The 24745-nt window shown below is 47.6% G+C and overlaps 2 protein-coding genes across 2 annotated transcripts in view; one reads left to right on the forward strand and one right to left on the reverse strand.

Moving 5' to 3' along the window:
• Nucleotides 1–1188, forward strand: part of LOC116371697 (DNA-directed RNA polymerase I subunit RPA49-like) — a 32295-nt gene extending 31107 nt beyond the window's left edge. The window contains 1 exon segment of the mRNA XM_031820594.1: nt 461–1188. Coding sequence (XP_031676454.1) covers nt 461–626 — 166 coding nt within the window. The 3' untranslated portion in view covers nt 627–1188.
• Nucleotides 1150–21938, reverse strand: LOC116371696 (F-box only protein 10-like). The gene is given in 14 exon segments (XM_031820592.1): nt 1150–2541; nt 2755–2942; nt 3036–3346; nt 6075–6374; nt 6569–6721; nt 6992–7062; nt 8808–8944; nt 9932–10081; nt 12759–13583; nt 14962–15096; nt 16874–17086; nt 17088–17142; nt 17232–17478; nt 21932–21938. Coding segments are annotated over 14 exon segments (2985 nt in total). The 3' UTR covers nt 1150–2348.
• Between the last annotated feature and the right edge of the window lie 2807 nt (nt 21939–24745).

The raw sequence follows: 24745 nt of genomic DNA on the forward strand, positions 1-24745 counted from the left end.
GTTTATTCCATGTGTAACTCTGTTGTTGTTGTTTACTCCATGTGTAACTCTGTTGTTGTTTACTCCATGTGTAACTCTGTTGTTTACTCCATGTTTAACTCTGTGTTGTTGTTTGTGTCGAACTGCTTTGCTTTATCTTGGCCAGGTCACAGTTGTAAATGAGAACTTGTTCTCAACTAGTCTACCTGGTTAAATAAAGGTGTTCTCAACTAGCCTACCTGGTTAAATAAAGTTGTTCTCAACTAGCCTACCTGGTTAAATAAAGGTGTTCTCAACTAGCCTACCTGGTTAAATAAAGGTGTTCTCAACTAGCCTACCTGGTTAAATAAAGGTGTTCTCAACTAGCCTACCTGGTTAAATAAAGGTGTTCTCAACTAGCCTACCTGGTTAAATAAGGTGAAATAATTAATAAAAACACAAAAGCAACAGCGTTACTGAGATTGTGTGTGTGTGTGTGTAGGATGGTGGAGGTGGCCAAGTCGATGGGGCTGACCCTGTCCAGACACGGCTGTGTGACTGGGGACGACGGCGGTCCGACGGCCGAAAACAGACTGGCGTCTCTGCGGCTGCCCCTCGTCAAATACCAAACGTTCACGGAGATACGCAAACGCAAAAAAATGCATTAGAGGAAGACGAGGGGAAACGCTTCCAAAACACACCGACAGCGTCCCATTTGAGCAAAATAGTACGCAGCGTCGTCTGGTTATGTCTGCAATCGAAGTTCAACGTTTCTGCCAAGCCGTCTGCAGCAGACAGTCTGATACATCCAACGTGACGCTCTACCCAGAATGCACTGCCTCTGAAACGCAACGCCGCAAGGATAACGCAGCGTTGTTTACTGGAGATGAATGTACTTCTGGGTGTACCAACATGTAATGATGCTGTCGGTGTGATTGAAGTGGAAGGAGGAAGAGGAGAGGGTAAATATTCCTAGAGAGGGGAGGTGAGGAAGACTGGGGTAAGGAGGAAGAGGAGAGGAGAGGAAGACATGGGGTAAAGAGGAAGAGGAGAGGAAGACAGGGGATAAGGAGGAAGAGGGAAGGGTAAATATTCCTAGACGGGGGTAAGGAGGAAGGGGAGAGGGTAAATATTCCTAGAGGGAAAGAGGGTTAGATAAAGATGGATACTAGAAACCCTCCTCACAAAGTATTCTGTAAACCAATAAAACATTTTAATGTAATAAACTAAGTTCAGGTTGTGTGTGAGTTCATACCGCTCTGTCAGAACATCACCCGTCTGGAAGGACTGAGGAAGTGACTCGTGTGGTTCTTGAAAACATTTAGAAAGCACTGTAAAAACAGACACTAGTGAACATTTCAGTGAGGAAACAGGATTTTTTTTGAGAAACGTGAATATTGTCGTCATTGTTAAGGCCAGGAGTTATTCCTAGTCAGGTTAAACTCCAATCCCTAACCACTGATACACCAGTCACATGATACTGTCACATGATACCACACCAGTCACATGATACTGTCATGATACCACACCAGTCACATGATGCCACACCAGTCACATGATACTGTCATGTTACCACACCAGTCACATGATACTGTCCATGATGCCACACCAGTCACATGATACTGTCATGATGCCACACCAGTCACATGATACTGTCATGATACCACACCAGTCACATGATGCTGTCATGATACCACACCAGTCACATGATACTGTCATGATACCACACCAGTCACATGATACTGTCATGATACCACACCAGTCACATGATACTGTCATGATACCACACCAGTCACATGATACTGTCATGATACCACACCAGTCACATGATACTGTCATGATACCACACCAGTCACATGATACTGTCATGATACCACACCAGTCACATGATACTGTCATGATACCACACCAGTCACATGATACCACACCAGTCACACAATACTGTCATGATACCACACCAGTCACATGATACCACAAGCTCCTCCAGTAGTGGGGATCTCACAGCTCAATGACACTTCTAGAACCCCCTGTGGAGGACAATGTTCTAGAACCCCCTGGGGAGGACAACGTTCTAGAACCCCCTGGGGAGTACAACGTTCTAGAACCCCCTGGGGAGTACAACGTTCTAGAACCCCCTGGGGAGTACAACGTTCTAGAACCCACTGGGGAGGACAACGTTCTAGAACCTCCAGGATAGGCAAGTCTGTGTCCAGCCAGCCATTCCACAACATCTGCTGAGTTCAAGTGTTCCTAGATCAACATGTCAGAGGAAATGTTCTAAGAAAACAGAATGTCTCGAGACAGGAGAGGTTGAACTCTTGACTCCTGGTGAGGAGGTCATCCAATCCGTGTTCAGGGCTGCGTTGCTAGGCGGGCTGGTTGCTAGGGCCTCAGAGGATGGTGCAGAAGACGCTGCCGTTGTTATGGCAACCGCTCTCGACGGTGGCGGTGATCCTGGTAGTCATGGAGATGGCAAAGTGGGAGGGGTGACAGGAGGAGGAGGGGGGGAGGGATGAGGGACGGTCAGAGAGGGGGCGGGGGGGAGGGTTCTCCAAAACCCAGGGAGGGGCAGAGGAACATGTCCTGGCAGGAGAGAGCAGAGATGGGGGGGGAGTGGTGGAGGATGGAGAGGGGAGGGGAAGAGGAGAGGAAACGGGATGAGGGAAGAGGAGAGAAGGGATGAGGGAAGGAGAAAGGATGAGGAGAGAGGAGAGGTAAAATGTTTTAACCCATGAAATAGCTAGAAGGAAGTGTCCATACTTGGCGAGTAGCATTGAAAGTCGGTTGCTAAGCTACCTGTTGCTATGTTTCAGCACGCTGTTGTTGCGCAGCGCGCTGCCGACGTTGCCGGGGTCGCGGTGTAGCGGGGGTTTGACGTTGCCGGGTTGACCCTGGAACACCAGGTTGTCGTGGACTACGGCCTTTGCCGGCCCCAGCACGGCGATGCCACACCCCTGCACCGGCTGGACTCGATTACGCAACACCTACACACACACACACACACAGTATTTATTTAATTCCCAGGATGATGGTGATTTGGTGTGTACGTGTGTTGTGTGTGTCTGAGCCCAGCTCACCTTGACGTCGGCGCTGTCCGACAACCGTATACCGTAACCACGGTTACCCACCACGTCGTTCTCCACCACCTGTCCATCGCCCCGGAAACTAACGCCATGGCCGCCGTTGTCATACACGCCGTTGCCGCGGAGTTCCACCCGACACTCCCTCTCCACGGTGACGCCACCGCGACCGTTTCCATGGACGCAGTTAGCAACTAGTCGAGTCAGCTGACCGCTCTGTAGCACGGCAACACCGGCGCCACGGTTACCGTTCACTAGGTTAGCAACGACGTTCAGCGGTTCACTGCTCTTCACGTATAAACCAACCGCTAGAGAGACAGACAGACAGACAGACAGAGGGAGAGACAGACAGACAGACAGACAGACAGACAGACAGACAGACAGACAGACAGACAGACAGAGACAGAGACAGAGACAGACAGACAGACAGACAGACAGACAGACAGACAGACAGACAGACAGACAGACAGACAGACAGACAGACAGACAGACAGACAGACAGAGAGAGAGAGAGTTTATGTTCCATACGAGGTAAACGTTAGACCAGATGTCATTGTTTTAGGCTCTCTCCTCTTCTCTCTACACCAAGTCACTCAGCTGTCATATCATCACATCTCCTATCACTGCTATGAGGATGGACCTCTCCTCTCCTCTCTATAGACCAAGTCACTGGTCATATATCCTCACATGGTCTCTCCTATCACTGCTATGAGGATGGACCTCTCCTCTACTCTCTATAGACACTCAGCTCTGTCATATCCTCACATGGTCTCTCCTATCACTGCTATGAGGATGGACCTCTCCTCTTCTCTCTCTACACCAAGTCACTCAGCTCTGTCATATCCTCACTTGGTCTCTCCTATCACTGCTATGAGGATGGACCTCTCCTCTACTCTCTATAGACACTCAGCTCTGTCATATCCTCACATGGTCTCTCCTATCACTGCTATGAGGATGGACCTCTCCTCTTCTCTCTCTACACCAAGTCACTCAGCTCTGTCATATCCTCACTTGGTCTCTCCTATCACTGCTATGAGGATGGACCTCTCCTCTTCTCTCTCTACACCAAGTCACTCAGCTCTGTCATATCCTCACTTGGTCTCTCCTATCACTGCTATGAGGATGGACCTCTCCTCTCCTCTCTATAGACACTCAGCTCTGTCATATCCTCACATGGTCTCTCCTATCACTGCTATGAGGATGGACCTCTCCTCTACTCTCTATAGACACAGCTCTGTCATATCCTCACATGGTCTCTCCTATCACTGCTATGAGGATGGACCTCTCCTCTCTATAGACCAAGTCACTGGTCATATATCCTCACATGGTCTCTCCTATCACTGCTATGAGGATGGACCTCTCCTCTCCTCTCTATAGACACTCAGCTCTGTCATATCCTCACATGGTCTCTCCTATCACTGCTATGAGGATGGACCTCTCCTCTACTCTCTATAGACACTCAGCTCTGTCATATCCTCACATGGTCTCTCCTATCACTGCTATGAGGATGGACCTCTCCTCTACTCTCTATAGACACTCAGCTCTGTCATATCCTCAGTTGGTCTCTCCTATCACTGCTATGAGGATGGACCTCTCCTCTACTCTCTATAGACACTCAGCTCTGTCATATCCTCACATGGTCTCTCCTATCACTGCTATGAGGATGGACCTCTCCTCTCCTCTCTATAGACACTCAGCTCTGTCATATCCTCACATAGGGCAGGGCGATATGGCCAAAATATTATATCACGGTACTTGAAAAAATAAAAATAATAATAATAATAATAATAATAATAATAATAATAATAATAATAATAATAAAAGATGTGCTTTATGAGTTGTGATTGGCCCTTGGGTGGCCATGACTACCAGGATCACCACACACTAAGTGATTTCAATGTGGTCTTTCTCCATTCTGATTGGGTTGAAGGTGAATTGAACAGTATAAAAAACAAAAACAAAAAATCATTGCCACGTAGAGCTGCACGATATGGGCACCTGGGCCTTATTTTCAACCAAATGTTACAATTTAGGGCAAAACACTTGTGTATCATGGGAATATAATGTCTATTCTAATTATTTTGGTTAGAATATAATAGTATATATTAATAATTTAATACAGTGTTGTTGGACATGACAACGAATGAAAATGCCAGGGAGAAGTTATTATTGTGACAGGGTAGGAACTAATGTGTTAATAGTTGTTTCCTAGGGGGACCCTATAATCGTTGGCTACATTGAATGTTTTCTCTTAGCTACTTCATGTAAGCTAACTGATTCTTGCTTTGCGTTGTACCTCTTTAAAATGTAGAAGACACTGTTGCACAAACAACATGCTAATTAAGGTCTACACAATCACTGGTATTATCAGGCTGTACTAGCTAATTACACTTGTTCTGACTCAAGTACAGTTATTAGCTAGCGATTAGCATTAGCGGCTAACAAGATTTAGCAACAACTTGCTAAGAAAAGGCAAACTAGCTGTTAGCAGATGTAAGAAACGCAAGCTAATAGTGTCATTAAAGAAGACTAGTAGATTTATATTTAAGAAGCAAAAGTGACAACTGCATCGTTGTCATCAACAGTGTTGTTTGTGTGTGTTGCCTTGACCATGCAGACTGAACACAAGATTCACAGACTCTCCTGGTTGAGGAACATCAAAGGAGCTCTTTGAGTGACAGGGGGGCGTGGCTAGGTCTGTGTGGAAAGCGGCATAGAGAGACTGGAGAGAAGTAAACTATATTTAAAAAAATGGACGTTACAACACTGCGTATCACATTTAACAAACCAAACATTCAAATGCTGGTATATAAGGTAAAGCTAAAAACCCAAACCAGTCCGACCTATCACTGCTATGACGATGACACTCAACGACTCTTCTCTCTCCCTCCCACAGCATCTACAGTCTCTCCTCCATTGAGGCTCTACGGTGTCTCCTCCATTGTGGCTCTACAGCGTCTAGTCTCTCCTCCATTGTGTCTCTACAGTGTCTACAGTCTCTCCTCCATTGTGGCTCTACAGTGTCTACAATCTCACCTCCATTGCGGCTAATGCAGTTTCCCTCCACCAGAGCCGTGCTGATGGAGCGCCGGGCGGAGAGACGTTCGTCCTCGCTGTCAAGGTCACCTTCCCACGCCAGCAGCTCTCCTTCCTCATGGAAGTTCTCCTGTCCTCCTCCTCTTCCTCCTCCCTCCTGCCCCCCTTCCCTGGTCCCGCCCCCGTCAGGGTCCTTCCGGCAGAACACGGCCAGCCCGTACATGCGGTTATGGGTAATGTAGTTTCCCAACAGCTGAGGGAGGCTGGAGGACATCAACCACACACCACAGCCCTTGTTGTCTAGGAGAAGGGAGAGGACAAGAGAACAGGAAGTGACGTCAGCAAACAGGAAGTGTTTGTGTATTACTCACTGTAGATGTGGTTTCCCTCTGAGTCCACAGCCTCTCTCCCCCACCACCACCCCGTCAGAATAGCCATGACAGAGAGGAGGAGGACAGGAAGTGACGTCAGCGAACAGAAAGTGTATTACTCACTGTAGATGTGGTTTCCCTCTATGAGTCCACGGCCTCTCTCCCCCACCACCACACCGTCAGAGTAACCATGACAGATGTAGTTGTTCCTCAGGACCGGGTCGCCCCCACGCCTGATGTCTGCACCCCCCCACTGGTTCTCCCTGATCACATTCTCTGGAGGGGGGGGGGGGAGTAGGAGGGGATAGATTGCATTAAAGTACCTTCATTTACATAATATCACTAATAATACATTTCATTCATTAAGTAGATTTGCAAACCAATGCCAACTAGCATTAGCACAATTATTGGAAGTCTATGGGAACAGCTAGCATGCTAGTTAGCAATTGCGCAAACGCAATCCATTTTAACATTTCAGTCAAGATGCTGTGCAGGTTGCTGTGTTTGTGTGTGTGTGTGTGTGTGTGTGTGTGTGTGTGTGAGTACCGACTATCACCCCTCTGCCGTTCTCATTCACAGCAATCCCTGCTGCCTGACCCTGGAAGATATGGTTACCACTGGAGGAGGGAGAGATGGAGGAGAGAGGGAAGGAGAGAGGGAGAAGGTTGGAGGGAGGGAGAAGGTAGGAGGGAAAGAGAGAGAGAGGGAGAAGGTTGGAGGGAGGGAGGGAGAGAGGGAAGGAGAGAGAGAGGGTGAAGGTAGGAGGGAAAGAGAGAGAGAGGGAGAAGGTTGGAGGGAGGGAGAGAGGGAAGGAGAGAGAGAGGGTGAAGGTAGGAGGGAAAGAGAGAGAGAGGGAGAAGGTTAGAGGGAGGGAGAGAGGGAAGGAGAGGGAGAAGGTTGACTACACGGTTCCTGTTGAACAGAATGTAGACCCCCCCTCCTACCTGACTACAGGGTTCCTGTATAACAGAATGTAGACCCCCCCCCTCCTACTACCTGACCACAGGGTTCCTGTATAACAGAATGTAGAGCCCCCTCCTCCTACCTGACCACAGGGTTCCTGTATAACAGAATGTAGACTACCCCTCCTACCTGACCACAGGGTTCCTGTTGAACAGAATGTAGACCCCCCTCCTACCTGACTATAAGAGAATGTAGACTACCCCTCCTACCTGACTACAGGGTTCCTGTATAAGAGAATGTAGACCCCCCTCCTACCTGACTATAACAGAATGTAGACTACCCCTCCTACCTGACCACAGGGTTCCTGTTGAACAGAATGTAGACCCCCCCTCCTACCTGACTATAACAGAATGTAGACTACCCCTCCTACCTGACTACAGGGTTCCTGTATAACAGAATGTAGACCCCCCTCCTCCTACCTGACCACAGGGTTCCTGTATAACAGAATGTAGACTACCCCCTCTTACCTGACTACAGGGTTCCTGTATAACAGAATGTAGACCCCCCTCCTACCTGACTATAACAGAATGTAGACTACCCCTCCTACCTGACTACAGGGTTCCTGTATAACAGAATGTAGACCCCCCTCCCCTCCTACCTGACTATAACAGAATGTAGACTACCCCCTCCTACCTGACTATAACAGAATGTAGACTACCCCCCTCCTACCTGACTATAACAGAATGTAGACCCCCCTCCTGCTACCTGACCACAGGGTTCCTGTATAACAGAATGTAGACTACCCCTCCTACCTGACCACAGGGTTCCTGTTGAACAGAATGTAGACCCCCTCCTACCTGACTATAACAGAATGTAGACTACCCCTCCTACCTGACTACAGGGTTCCTGTATAACAGAATGTAGACCCCCCTCCTACCTGACTATAACAGAATGTAGATCACCCCTCCTACCTGACTACAGGGTTCCTGTATAACTGAATGTAGACTACCCCTCCTGCCTGACTATAACAGAATGTAGACTACCCCCTCCTACCTGACTATAACAGAATGTAGACTACCCCCCTCCTACCTGACCACAGGGTTCCTGTATAACAGAATGTAGACTACCCCCCTCCTACCTGACCACAGGGTTCCTGTATAACAGAATGTAGACTACCCCCTCCTACCTGACTATAATAGAATCTAGACTACCCCCTCCTACCTGACCACAGGGTTCCTGTATAACAGAATGTAGACTACCCTCCTCCTACCTGACCACAGGGTTTCTGTATAACAGAATGTAGACCCCCCCCTCCTACCTGACCACAGGGTTCCTGTTGAACATAATGTAGACTACCCTCCTACCTGACCACAGGGTTCCTGTTGAACATAATGTAGACTACCCTCCTACCTGACCACAGGGTTCCTGTTGAACATAATGTAGACTACCCTCCTACTACCTGACCACAGGGTTCCCGTTGAACAGAATGTAGACCCCTGCTTCCTTGTTGTTGTAGATCTGGTTGCTCCGGATGGAACCCCTCCCGTTGCCAAGGACCACGATGCCAGAACGCAAACCGCTGTGTATTCTGTTACACTGAGTGGGTGAGACACAGAGAGAGACCGAGAGAGACGGACAGAGAGAGAGACAGAGACACACAGAGACCGAGAGAGACGGACAGAGAGAGAGATAGTTTGATCAGTTGTTATTTTAGACCACCATGTCTCCTGAGATGAAAGACAGACAGACAGACAGACAGACCACCATGTCCTGTAACTTCTACCAGATGGCAGACAGACAGACAGACAGACAGACAGACAGACAGACAGACAGACAGACAGAGACAGACAGACCACCATGTCCTGTAACTTCTACCAGATGACAGACAGACCACCATGTCCTGTAACTTCTACCAGATGACAGACAGACAGACAGACAGACAGACAGACAGACAGACAGACAGACCAGACAGACAGACAGACAGACAGGCAGACAGACAGACGGATAGATCACCATGTCCTGTAACTTCTACCAGATGACAGACAGACAGACAGACAGGCAGACAGACGGACAGACAGATCACCATGTCCTGTAACTTCTACCAGATGAAAGACAGATATGATTTGACACCCATTTGACAAGTTGCTGTGTAGAGAGGAAAATACAGACGAACAGGACAGATATGATGACATCACAGACGAACAGGACAGATGTGATGACATCGGAGATGAACAGGACCGATATGATGACATCGGAGATTAACAGGACAGATGTGATGACATCAGAGATTAACAGGACAGATATGATGACATCAGAGACGAACAGGACAGATATGATGACATCAGAGACGAACAGGACAGATATGATGACATCAGAGACGAACAGGACAGATATGATGACATCAGAGACGAACAGGACAGATATGATGACATCAGAGACGAACAGGACAGATATGATGACATCAGAGACGAACAGGACAGATATGATGACATCAGAGACGAACAGGACAGATTTGAGAACATCAGAGACGAACAGGACAGATATGATGACATCAGAGATGTGAAATAGAATGAATAGAACTACCAGGATGATGGGGTCCGCCCCCTTGCGGATGTCAAGCCCCGCCTCCCCGTTGGAGTGGATGTTGTTGTCAGCGATCAGACCCTGAGACGACAGACGCAGGAACACGCCCGACGCACGACACTCACACACCTCATTACGGAGCATCACAATCTGGAATGCACGCACACACACACACACACACAAAATACACACACCAATGAGATACACATTGCCAAGAGTGTGCAAAGCTGTCATCAAGGCAAAGGGTGGCTATTTGAAGAATCTCAAATCTCTAATATATTTTGATTTGTTCAACACTTTTTTGGTTACTACATGATTCCATATGTGTTATTACATAGTTTTGATGTCTTCACTATTATTCTATAATGTAGAAAATAGTAAAAATAAAGAAAAACCCTGGAATGAGTATGGGCTCTAAAGCTTTGACCGGTAGTGTCCATTACTATCTAAAACACATTCGGTTAAGGGAGGATATATACATCAACAAACCAACCCATCAATCAATCAACCAACCAATCAACGAGCCCATCAATCAACCAACCCACCAACCAACCCATCAATCAACCAACCCATCAATCAATCAACAAAACAACCCATCAATCAATCAACCCATCAATCAACAAACCAACCCATCAATCAATCAACCAACCAACCCTTCAATCAATCAACCCATCAATCAATCAACCCTTCAATCAATCAACACATCAATCAATCAACACATCAATCAATAAAACAACCAACCAACCCATCAATCAATCTACCCATCAATCAACCAACCCATCAATCAATCAACCCATCAATCAATCAACCCATCAATCAATCAATCAACCAACCAACCATCCCCCTCTTCAAAGGGGGAGACACCCTGGACCCAAACTGTTACAGACCTATATCCATCCTGCCCTGCCTATCTAAGGTCTTCGAAAGCCAAGTCAACAAACAGGTCACTGACCATCTCGAATCCCATCGTACCTTCTCCGCTGTGCAATCTGGTTTCCGAGCCGGTCACGGGTGCACCTCAGCCACGCTCAAGGTACTAAACGATATCATAACCGCCATCGATAAAAGACAGTACTGTGCAGCCGTCTTCATCGACCTTGCCAAGGCTTTTGACTCTGTCAATCACCATATTCTTATCGGCAGACTCAGTAGCCTTGGTTTTTCGGATGACTGCCTTGCCTGGTTCACCAATTACTTTGCAGACAGAGTTCAGTGTGTCAAATCGGAGGGCATGCTGTCCGGTCCTCTGGCAGTCTCTATGGGGGTGCCACAGGGTTCAATTCTCGGGCCGACTCTTTTCTCTGTATATATCAATGATGTTGCTCTTGCTGCGGGCGATTCCCTGATCCACCTCTACGCAGACGACACCATTCTATATACTTCCGGCCCGTCCTTGGACACTGTGCTATCTAACCTCCAAACGAGCTTCAATGCCATACAACACTCCTTCCGTGGCCTCCAACTGCTCTTAAACGCTAGTAAAACCAAATGCATGCTTTTCAACCGTTCGCTGCCTGCACGCCTGACCAGCATCACCACCCTGGATGGTTCCGACCTTGAATATGTGGACATCTATAAGTACCTAGGTGTCTGGCTAGACTGCAAACTCTCCTTCCAGACTGATATCAAACATCTCCAATCGAAAATCAAATCAAGAGTCGGCTTTCTATTCCGCAACAAAGCCTCCTTCACTCACGCCGCCAAACTTACCCTAGTAAAACTGACTATCCTACCGATCCTCGACTTCGGCGATGTCATCTACAAAATTGCTTCCAACACTCTACTCAGCAAACTGGATGCAGTTTATCACAGTGCCATCCGTTTTGTCACTAAAGCACCTTATACCACCCACCACTGCGACCTGTATGCTCTAGTCGGCTGGCCCTCGCTACATATTCGTCGCCAGACCCACTGGTTCCAGGTCATCTACAAGTCCATGCTAGGTAAAGCTCCGCCTTATCTCAGTTCACTGGTCACAATGGCAACACCCACCCGTAGCACTCCAGCAGGTGTATCTCATTGATCATCCCTAAAGCCAACACCTCATTTGGCCGCCTTTCGTTCCAGTTCTCTGCTGCCTGTGACTGGAACGAATTGCAAAAATCGCTGAAGTTGGAGACTTTTATCTCCCTCACCAACTTCAAACATCTGCTATCTGAGCAGCTAACCGATCGCTGCAGCTGTACATAGTCTATCGGTAAATAGCCCACCCTTTTTCACCTACCTCATCCCCATACTGTTTTTATTTATTTACTTTTCTGCTCTTTTGCACACCAATATCTCTACCTGTACATGACCATCTGATCATTTATCACTCCAGTGTTAATCTGCAAAATTGTAATCATTCGCCTACCTCCTCATGCCTTTTGCACACAATGTATATAGACTCCCCTTTGTTTTCTACTGTGTTATTGACTTGTTAATTGTTTACTCCATGTGTAACTCTGTGTTGTCTGTTCACACTGCTATGCTTTATCTTGGCCAGGTCGCAGTTGCAAATGAGAACTTGTTCTCAACTAGCCTACCTGGTTAAATAAAGGTGTTCTCAACTAGCCTACCTGGTTAAATAAAGGTGTTCTCAACTAGCCTACCTGGTTAAATAAAGGTGTTCTCAACTAGCCTACCTGGTTAAATAAAGGTTAAATATTTATTTTTTAAATCAAACCCATCAATCAATCAACCAACCCTTCAATCAATCAACCCATCAATCAACCAACCCATCAATTAATCAACCAACCCATCAATCAATCAACCCATCAACCAATCAACCAACCCATCAACCAATCAACCAACCCATCCTATCAGATCGGCACCCCTATCTGGTTACCGTGGCGTTCTGGATGCAGCGCACGGCATAGGTCAGCCCCCGGAACACGTTTCCTTCCAACCTGGCGTTTCCGTGGTTACACACGTGCACACCGCCCTTGCCGTCCCGAAACAGGCAGCGCCTCAGCACGCACCCCTGCACCGTCTCGATCAGCGCCTGGGCCCCGGGGTCGCGTTGGAGCTCCTCGGTCAGGGTTCGGACTTCAGGGGTCAGCGAGGGGAAGTCGGGGGAGACGTCCTGGTTGGGTCTGAGGAGATGAGAGAGGCCGTGGTGACTGTGGGCCAGTCTGTAGTTTAGACTGTTGTTGCCTTGTCCTGAACCTTCCTCTCCTTTTCCCTCCTCCTCCTCCTCCTCCTCGTCACTAGGAGCGCTGTCGCTCCAGCCGTCCTCAATCACAGTATCCTGACACACTCCTTCCTCTCCTCCCCCTCCTCTCCTCCTGCTCTCCATTTCTCCTTTGCTCCAGTCCTCCAGGGTGATGGTAGCCCCAGGGGGCTGTGTGGCTCCTGAATGCCCGTCCAAGGTGTCCCCAGCTGGGCTACCACTCCCAGGCGAGGTCCAGGATGTGGTGATTCGGGCCAGAGCGGCCAGGTGTTTACAGGCCCAGTTCCGCTCCGTCGCTGGAGCGCCCTCAACTGTCACGGACGCCGAATCACTTCCTGAGAAATCACAGCTATCCAACAGGCTGAGGGCCACGCCCAGGAAGTGGGTGGAGCTTCCCTGTGAGAATGAGCAGAAGCGGGCGTGGCAGGATCCTGGCCCTCGGATCTGCAGCTGAGCTCCCTCGAAATTACAGTTGTCCAACTGGACATGACCTGACGACGTCTGGTGGAGGGAGAGGGGAGAGGGCAGGAGGTGGAGGGAGGAGGTAGAGGGTAGGAGGAGGAGGGAGGAGGTGGAGGGCAGGAGGTGGAGGTAGAGGGTAGGAGGAGGAGTGAGGAGGTAGAGGGTAGGAGGGAGAGGGAGGAGGTAGAGGGTAGGAGGGAGGAGGTAGAGGGCAGGAGGATGTAGAGGGCAGGAGGTGGAGGGAGGAGGTAGAGGGTAGGAGGAGGAGGGAGGAGGTGGAGGGCAGGAGGTGGAGGTAGAGGGTAGGAGGAGGAGTGAGGAGGTAGAGGGTAGGAGGGAGAGGGAGGAGGTAGAGGGTAGGAGGGAGGAGGTAGAGGGCAGGAGGATGTAGAGGGGAGGAGGGAGAGGGAGGAGGTAGAGGGTAGGAGGGAGAGGGAGGAGGTAGAGGGTAGGAGGTGGAGGGCAGGAGGGAGTAGAGGGTAGGAGGGAGAGGGAGGAGGTAGAGGGTAGGAGGTGGAGGGCAGGAGGGAGTAGAGGGCAGGAGGTGGAGGGAGGAGGTAGAGGGTAGGAGGGAGAGGGAGGAGGTAGAGGGTAGGAGGTGGAGGGAGGAGGTAGAGGGTAGGAGGGAGAGGGAGGAGGTAGAGGGTAGGAGGTGGAGGGAGGAGGTAGAGGGTAGGAGGGAGAGGGAGGAGGTAGAGGGTAGGAGGTGGAGGGCAGGAGGGAGTAGAGGGTAGGAGGGAGAGGGAGGAGGTAGAGGGCAGGAGGTGGAGGGCAGGAGGGAGTAGAGAGTAGGAGGGAGAGGGAGGAGGTAAAGGGTAGGAGGAGGTAGAGGGTAGGAGGGGGAGGGAGGAGGTAGAGGGCAGGAGGAGGAGGGAGGAGGTAGAGGGCAGGAGGAGGAGGAGGGAGGAGGTAGAGGGCAGGAGGGAGAGCGAGGAGGTAGAGGGCAGGAGGAGGTAGAGGGCAGGAGGGAGAGCGAGGAGGTAGAGGGCAGGAGGAGGTAGAGGGCAGGAGGGGGAGCGAGGAGGTAGAGGGCAGGAAGAGGAGGGAGGAGGTAGAGGGCAGGAGGGGGAGGGAGGAGGTAGAGGGCAGGAGGAGGAGGAGGGAGGAGGTAGAGGGCAGGAGGGAGAGCGAGGAGGTAGAGGGCAGGAGGGAGAGCGAGGAGGTAGAGGGCAGGAGGGGGAGCGAGGAGGTAGAGGGCAGGAGGAGGAGGTAGAGGGCAGGAGGAGGAGGGAGGAGGTAGAGGGCAGGAGGAGGAGGGAGGAGGTAGAGGGCAGGAGGGAGAGTGAGGAGGTAGAGGGCAGGAGGAGGAGGTAGAGGGCAGGAGGAGGAGGGAGAGGGAAGGTAGGGAGGAGGGAGAGGCACTGTCACATGTACTGTTGTAAAAAGGGTTTTCTAAATGTGATCTGATTGGACGTACCTTGTATACAACAGTGGAGAACCATGCAGGCATGAAGACCAGGTTGGACAGCCTGGCTGTGGGACACTGCTGCTCCAGACTGACCAGGAGAGCCACGTCCCCCAGCCTCCCTAACCCCACCACCTCCACAGGCACCTGGCAGGGTCAAAGGTCCATATTTTCATTTATCAAATTGCAGATCTTATTACAATACATGATACTAAAAAATACTAACAGATATTAACAGATATTAACAGATATTAACAGATATTAACAGATATTAACAGATATTAACAGATATTAACAGATACTAACAGATATTAACAGATATTAACAGATACTAACAGATACTAACAGATATTAACAGATATTAACAGATAGTATCTGTTAATATCTGTTACTATCTGTTAATATCTGTTAATATCTGTTAGTATCTGTTAGTATCTGTTAATATCTGTTACTAACAGATACTAACAGATATTAACAGATATTAACAGACACTAACAGATATTAACAGATAGTAACAGATATTAACAGATATTAACAGATACTAACAGATACTAACAGATATTAACAGATATTAACAGACACTAACAGATATTAACAGATACTAACAGATACTAACAGATACTAACAGATATTAACAGATACTAACAGATACTAACAGATATTAACAGACACTAACAGATATTAACAGATATTAACAGATATTAACAGATATTAACAGACACTAACAGATATTAACAGATACTAACAGATATTAACAGACACTAACAGATATTAACAGATACTAACAGGCATTAAGATACTAATATATTAACAGATACTAACTTATACTAACAGATATTAACAGATATTAACAGATATTAACACATATTAACAGATATTAACAGATACTAACAGATACGAACAGGTATTAAGATACTAATATATTAACAGATACTAACTTATACTAACTTATACTAACAGATACTAACAGATACTAACAGATACTAACAGGCATTATCAGACACTAACAGATACTAACAGATACTAACAGATACTAACAGATACTAACAGATATTAACAGATACTAACAGGCATTAAGATACTAATATATTAACAGATACTAACAGATACTAACAGATATTAACAGATACTAACATATACTAATGGGCATTAACAGATATTAACAGATACTAACAGATACTAACAGGTACTAACAGGCATTAACAGATACTAACAGGCATTAAGGTACTAATATATGAACAGATACTAACAGATACTAACAGATATTGACAGATATTAACAGATATTAACAGATATTAACAGATACTAACAGATATTGACAGATACTAACAGATATTGACAGATATTAACAGATACTAACAGATATTAACAGATATTAACAGATATTAACAGATACTAACAGATATTGACAGATACTAACAGATATTGACAGATATTAACAGATACTAACAGATACTAACAGATATTAACAGATACTAACAGGTACTAACAGGCATTAACAGATATTAACAAACACTAACAGATACTAACAGACACTAACAGATACTAACAGATACTAACAGATACTAACAGATATTGACAGATATTAACAGATATTAACAGATATTAACAGATACTAACAGATATTGACAGATACTAACAGACACTAACAGACACTAACAGATACTAACAGATATGAACAGATACTAACAGATATTGACAGATACTAACAGATATTGACAGATATTAACAGATATTAACAGATACTAACAGATATTAACAGATATTAACAGATACTAACAGATACTAACAGGCATTAGTCAGCCAATCAGTAAGTCACCTTTAACTAGACATTATGTCATCAAGACAACAGCAGCCAATCAGTAAGTCACCTTTAACTAGACATTGCATCATCAAGACAACAGCAGCCAATCAGTTAAGTCACCTTCAGCACCAACTCTGCCTGCTCCTCATACACCCCGGGGTGCAGTACCACCCGGTCGTACGACCCAGCGACCCCCAACGCCCCCCTCAGCGTCTCCAGCTCCAGCCCCGACCCCACCTGCCACACCCTCCTCTCCTTCCTCCGGCGGAACAGGTGAAGGCAGGCGGAGGGCTGGAGCTCAGGGTGGGCGTGACGGGACCAGGTACGATTGGCCGATGGCGTGCTGCCTCAGGGCTTCTCTCCAGGATGAGGGCTCCAGGTGGGGCTGGCTGGGGGGGGGACACAGACACACGGGGGTTAGAGAATGTCAACGAGGACCCTTTTGTAGTTCGGAGAACGTCCATCTCCACTTCAGTACCTGGGCCAGTTGGGGTGTCGAGGACACTCGGGCAGGCCCAGGCAGAGCTGTCTCCAACGGGTGTTATCCAGGGAGAGGATCAGCTCTCTCCAGGCCCTGCACACCAGGCTGCAACGGCCCAGCTCTGGGAGGGGGAGGTAGGCCAGGACCACACGCAACACCTCCACTGGGAGGTTGACACCTCTACCTCCGCTGCTGCTACTGCTTCCCCCTGCTGCCCAGTGACATGGCTCTGATAGGGAGGCACCTGGGGACAGGAGACACACAGACAGACTGGGTTAGTTTAGACTAGGCCTATAGACAGACAGACTGGGTTAGTTTAGACTAGGCCTATAGACAGACAGACTGGGTTAGTTTAGACTAGGCCGACAGACAGACAGACAGACAGACAGACAGACAGACAGACAGACAGACAGACAGGACAGACAGGGCCTACAGACAGACAGACAGACTGGGTTAGTTTAGACTAGGCCTATAGACAGACAGACAGACAGACAGACAGACAGACAGACAGACAGACAGACAGACAGACAGACTGGGTTAGTTTAGACTAGGCCTACAGACAGACAGACAGACAGACAGACAGACAGACAGACAGACAGACAGGGCCTATAAACAGACAGACAGACAGACAGACAGGGCCTATAAACAGACAGACAGACAGACAGACAGGGTCTACAGACAGACAGACAGACAGACAGACAGACAGGGTCTATAGACAGACAGACTAGGCCTATAGACAGACAGACAGACTAGGTCTATAGACAGACAAACAGACAGACAGACAGACTGACAGGGCCTATAAACAGACAGACACACAGACAGACTGGGTTAGTTTAGACTAGGCCTATAGACAGACAGACAGACAGACAGACAGACTGGGTTAGTTTAGACTAGGCCTACAGACAGACAGACAGACAGGGCCTATAAACAGACAGACAGACAGGGCCTACAGACAGACAGACAGGGTCTACAGACAGACAGGGTCTATAGACAGACAGACTAGGCCTATAGACAGACAGACAGACAGCCAGACTGGGCCTATAAACAAACAAACAAACAAACAGACAGACAGACAGACAGACAGACAGACAGACAGACAGACAGACAGACAGACAGACAGACAGACAGACAGACAGACAGACAGACAGACAGACAGACAGACAGACAGACAGACAGACAGACAGACAGACAGACAGACAGACAGACAGACAGACAGACAGACAGACAGACAGACAGACAGACAGACAGACAGACAGACAGACAGACAGACAGACAGACAGACAGACAGACAGACAGACAGACAGACAGACAGACAGACAGACAGACAGACAGACAGACAGACAGACAGACAGACAGACAGACAGACAGACAGACAGACAGACAGACAGACAGACAGACAGACAGACAGACAGACAGACAGACAGACAGACAGACAGACAGACAGACAGACAGACAGACAGACAGACAGACAGACAGACAGACAGACAGACAGACAGACAGACAGACAGACAGACAGACAGACAGACAGACAGACAGACAGACAGACAGACAGACAGACAGACAGACAGACAGACAGACAGACAGACAGACAGACAGACAGACAGACAGACAGACAGACAGACAGACAGACAGACAGACAGACAGACAGACAGACAGACAGACAGACAGACAGACAGACAGACAGACAGACAGACAGACAGACAGACAGACAGACAGACAGACAGACAGACAGACAGACAGACAGACAGACAGACAGACAGACAGACAGACAGACAGACAGACAGACAGACAGACAGACAGACAGACAGACAGACAGACAGACAGACAGACAGACAGACAGACAGACAGACAGACAGACAGACAGACAGACAGACAGACAGACAGACAGACAGACAGACAGACAGACAGACAGACAGACAGACAGACAGACAGACAGACAGACAGACAGACAGACAGACAGACAGACAGACAGACAGACAGACAGACAGACAGACAGACAGACAGACAGACAGACAGACAGACAGACAGACAGACAGACAGACAGACAGACAGACAGACAGACAGACAGACAGACAGACAGACAGACAGACAGACAGACAGACAGACAGACAGACAGACAGACAGACAGACAGACAGACAGACAGACAGACAGACAGACAGACAGACAGACAGACAGACAGACAGACAGACAGACAGACAGACAGACAGACAGACAGACAGACAGACAGACAGACAGACAGACAGACAGACAGACAGACAGACAGACAGACAGACAGACAGACAGACAGACAGACAGACAGACAGACAGACAGACAGACAGACAGACAGACAGACAGACACAGGGACAGACAGACAGACAGACAGACAGCAGACAGACAGAAACAGACAGACAGACAGGACAGACAGACAGACAGACAGACAAGACAGACCAGACAGACAGAACAGCAGACAGACAGACAGACGACAGACAGGCACAGACAGACAGACAGACCAGACAGACAGACAACAGACAGACAGACAGACAGACAGACAGACAGAATACAGGACAGGACAGACAGACAGACAGACAGACAGACAGACAGACAGACACGGCCTAAAGACCTACACTTTGTTGTGATGGTGACTTCCACTGCCTATATCATGAATGATGACCGTCTTGTAATGTACATAGTTTAAACTCTACAGACATAGGCTGTCAGCTCATTCTCCTGGGGCAATGACTGGCCCAGGAGAGGTTATGATCTCACCCGGCACAGCCAGAAGAGGACTGGCCACCCCTCATAGCCTGGTTCCTCTCTAGGTTTCTTCCTAGGTTTTGGCCTTTCTAGGGGAGTTTTTCCTAGCCACCGTGCTTCTACACCTGCATTGCTTGCTGTTTGGGGTTTTAGGCTGGGTTTCTGTACAGCACTTTGAGATATCAGCTGATGTAAGAAGGGCTTTTATAAATACATTTGATTTGATGGGCCAGATTACATTGTGGAACAGGCCAGCTAACATCTAACTAAAGGCTAGAGTGAGGAAGATGTTACAGTGTCTTGTCTGTCACTGAGTCATCATCATCATCATCATCAAGGGAATTTTGTACCAACTAGCAACACACATCGACGGGGCGGTGGCAACTGGCAACAACATTGGATCGTCGAGGGCGCAACTTTGTTTCAACAACGTTCTAAGAACGTTAGAACGTAAAAAATTAATTCTTGGCTCGCTATATATTTTGTCGTAAAATAATAGCAACAATTTATCTTCACATCTGCTTTTAGTGGACGTACCTGGTGAGATAAAGTTAGCTAGCGACCCGAATACTCACTAACGTTATTACGTCGGATTTACTACATTGTACACTAGGCTATATTTGACATCTTACCCGTGTTAAAGTCCCTTGGATGAAGAATAGCACATCCCAGCGTGGTTTTTAACTAGGTATATAGCTGTAATAGCCATGCTTCTTGCGATATATCGGAACAACGCCTGGTTCGGGATCAAGAATAGAAACAACTGACAGGAATCAGACATTTTCCCTCGCTTTACGCAAGGCAAGCCATGGAAACCAACCAGGGACGCCCTTACACTGGGCGGGAGGGAGCGAGGGTGGGCGAGATAAGAGAGAGAGATGAGAGAGAAGAGGAGAGAAGAGGATAGAGAGGAGAGAGAGATGAGAGAGAGAAAAGTAGAGAGAATAGGAGAGAGAGGAGGGACAAGAGGAGAGAGAGGAGAGAGAGAGAAGAGGGGAGAAGAGAGGAGAGAGAGGAGGCTGAAGACGGAGAGAACCTGAGAGGGAAGGGGAGGGATGAGGAGAGAGAGGAAATAAGTTTTTGCTCAAGTGATACACACACAAAACACACACTTAAATACTCACACACACACACACACACACACACACTAGTGATGCGCATGTTGAATCATAACCCGCAGTCCAAACCGCGGAGAAGGCGAGATAATTACATTTTGTTTGGTTGAAGGGCGGGTGTGTGGCGAGCGGTCGGGCGGGAGGCGAACGGGCGGTAAATGAAGATCAAATTTATATCGATCTTTAGGCTACATTGACGTTTTTTCATTTCATTATGTTAGGCTATTTGGCATTAGTGCGTAAGCCTTAACTTCAAAGTGCCTAACTGTATGCGCGTCAAGCTAAGCCAAATGATTTTGGGACAGGTCAGAAAAGTATAAATCGATCCACGGAGGCAAAAATGTACTACGCGAATTACATGGGAGCCAGGAGGGGGGGGGGGGGGGGGGCTCCGCTCCGCTCCCGTTAGCCCCCCTTAAATAATGCTAATGTGACCATTCTCTTATTTGTTTAAAATGTAGTGGTAAATATGTTTTACAGTGATAAAATATTAAAAGTGAAACTTCCAAATGAAACGACCCCCCCCCCCCCCCCCCCCCCCCCCCCCCCCCCCCCCCCCCCCCCCCCCCACACACATCTATGTTATGGTTTAAACCATTCATTAAGACGTGACTGCACTGTCCACTCAATAGTGCAACATTTCGGTCTCAGCTGAGCGCCTTCAAAACGCATCGATTTTCCTTTCCACTTCCGCATTTTCGCCATTTGTTTGTCATGCGCCCTTGATTAAAACGAAAATTTATTCCAATACATTCTATTTATTCATTGTTTGATTTTGTCAGTCAGCTGTTTAGAGGCTCATTGGTTTGTTTTCCAGGGGCATTGTGGGTATTGGTGTTCTCCGTACCATTCATAGCCAGAAGTACCAGACCATTTATTTAACTTTATTATCTTCGATCGATATTAGATTTTTTATTTCCTGGATAAACTGATAATGGACAAAATCACTACATCACACCTACACACCTACAGACCTACACCTACACCTACAGCTAGCCACCTAGCCTACAGCTAGACACCTAGCCTACAGCTAGACACCTAGCCTACAGCTAGACAGCTAGCCTACAGCTAGACACCTAGCCTACAGCTAGACACCAATATCACTAGACACCTAGCCTACAGCTAGACACCTAGCCTACAGCTAGCCTACAGTTAGACACCTAGCCTACAGCTAGACACCAATATCACTAGACACCTAGCCTACAGCTAGCCACCTAGCCTACAGCTAGACACCTAGCCTACAGCTAGACACCTAGCCTAAAGCTAGACACCTAGCCTACAGCTAGACACCAATATCACTAGACACCTAGCATACAGCTAGACACCTAGCCTACAGCTAGACAACTAGCCTACAGCTAGACACCTAGCCTACAGCTAGACACCTAGCCTACAGCTAGACAGCTAGCCTACAGCTAGACACCAATATCACTAGACAACTAGCCTACAGCTAGACACCAATATCACTAGACAACTAGCCTACAGCTAGACACCAATATCACTAGACACCAGTATCACTAGACACCAATATCACTAGACAACTAGCCTACAGCTAGACAACTAGCCTACAGCTAGACACCTAGCCTACAGCTAGACACCAATATCACTAGACAGCTAGCCTACAGCTAGACACCTAGCCTACAGCTAGACAACTAGCCTACAGCTAGACAACTAGCTTACAGCTAGACAGCTAGCCTACAGCTAGACAACTAGCCTACAGCTAGACAACTAGCCTACAGCTAGACACCTAGCCTACAGCTAAACACCTAGCCTACAGCTAGACACCTAGCCTACAGTTAGCCACCAATATCACTTGGTCAACTATATCACTAGACAACTAGACAACTAGCCTACAGCTAGCCTACAGCTAGACACCAATATCACTAGACAACTAGCCTACAGCTAGACACCAATATCACTAGACAACTAGCCTACAGCTAGACACCAATATCACTAGACAACTAGCCTACAGCTAGACTACAGCTAGACACCAATATCACTAGACAACTAGACAACTAGCCTACAGCTAGCCTACAGCTAGACACCAATATCACTAGACAACTAGCCTACAGCTAGACACCAATATCACTAGACAACTAGCCTACAGCTAGCCTACAGCTAGACACCAATATCACTAGACAACTAGCCTACAGCTAGACACCAATATCACTAGACAACTAGCCTACAGCTAGACACCAATATCACTAGACAACTAGCCTACAGCTAGACTACAGCTAGACACCAATATCACTAGACAACTAGACAACTAGCCTACAGCTAGCCTACAGCTAGACACCAATATCACTAGACAACTAGCCTACAGCTAGACACCAATATCACTAGACAACTAGACAACTAGCCTACAGCTAGTCTACAGCTAGACACCAATATCACTAGACAACTAGCCTACAGCTAGCCTACAGCTAGACACCAATATCACTAGACAACTAGCCTACAGCTAGACACCAATATCACTAGACAACTAGCCTACAGCTAGACACCAATATCACTAGACAACTAGCCTACAGCTAGACACCAATATCACTAGACAGCTAGACACCAATATCACTAGACACCTAGCCTACAGCTAGACAGCTAGACAACTAGCCTACAGCTAGTCTACAGCTAGACACCAATATCACTAGACAACTAGACAACTAGCCTACAGCTAGCCTACAGCTAGACACCAATATCACTAGACAACTAGCCTACAGCTAGACACCAATATCACTAGACAACTAGCCTACAGCTAGACACCAATATCACTAGACAACTAGCCTACAGCTAGCCTACAGCTAGACACCAATATCACTAGACAACTAGCCTACAGCTAGACACCAATATCACTAGACAACTAGCCTACAGCTAGACACCAATATCACTAGACAACTAGCCTACAGCTAGACACCAATATCACTAGACAGCTAGACACCAATATCACTAGACACCTAGCCTACAGCTAGACACCAATATCACTAGACAGCTAGCCTACAGCTAGACACCAATATCACTAGACAACTAGCCTACAGCTAGACACCTAGCCTACAGCTAGACAGCTAGCCTACAGCTAGACACCAATATCACTAGACAACTAGCCTACAGCTAGACACCAATATCACTAGACACCAATATCACTAGACACCTAGCCTACAGCTAGCCACCAATATCACTAGACAGCTAGACACCTAGCCTACAGCTAGACACCAAGCCTACAGCTAGACACCAATATCACTAGACAGCTAGACACCAATATCACTAGAAAGCTAGACACCAATATCACTAGACAGCTAGACACCAATATCACTAGACAACTAGCCTACAGCTAGACACCAATATCACTAGACAGCTAGCCACCAATATCACTAGACGGCTAGCCTACAGCTAGCCACCAATATCACTAGACAGCTAGCCTACAGCTAGACACCGAGCCTACAGCTAGACAACTAGCCTACAGCTAGACAACTAGCCTACAGCTAGACACCTAGCCTACAGCTAGACACCAATATCACTAGACAACTAGCCTACAGCTAGACACCAATATCACTAGACAACTAGCCTACAGCTAGACACCAATATCACTAGACAACTAGCCTACAGCTAGACACCAATATCACTAGACAACTAGCCTACAGCTAGACTACAGCTAGACACCAATATCACTAGA

Source organism: Oncorhynchus kisutch, unplaced genomic scaffold, assembly GCF_002021735.2.
Source record: "Oncorhynchus kisutch isolate 150728-3 unplaced genomic scaffold, Okis_V2 scaffold3549, whole genome shotgun sequence".
In the NCBI taxonomy this organism is placed as follows: Eukaryota; Metazoa; Chordata; class Actinopteri; order Salmoniformes; family Salmonidae; genus Oncorhynchus; species Oncorhynchus kisutch.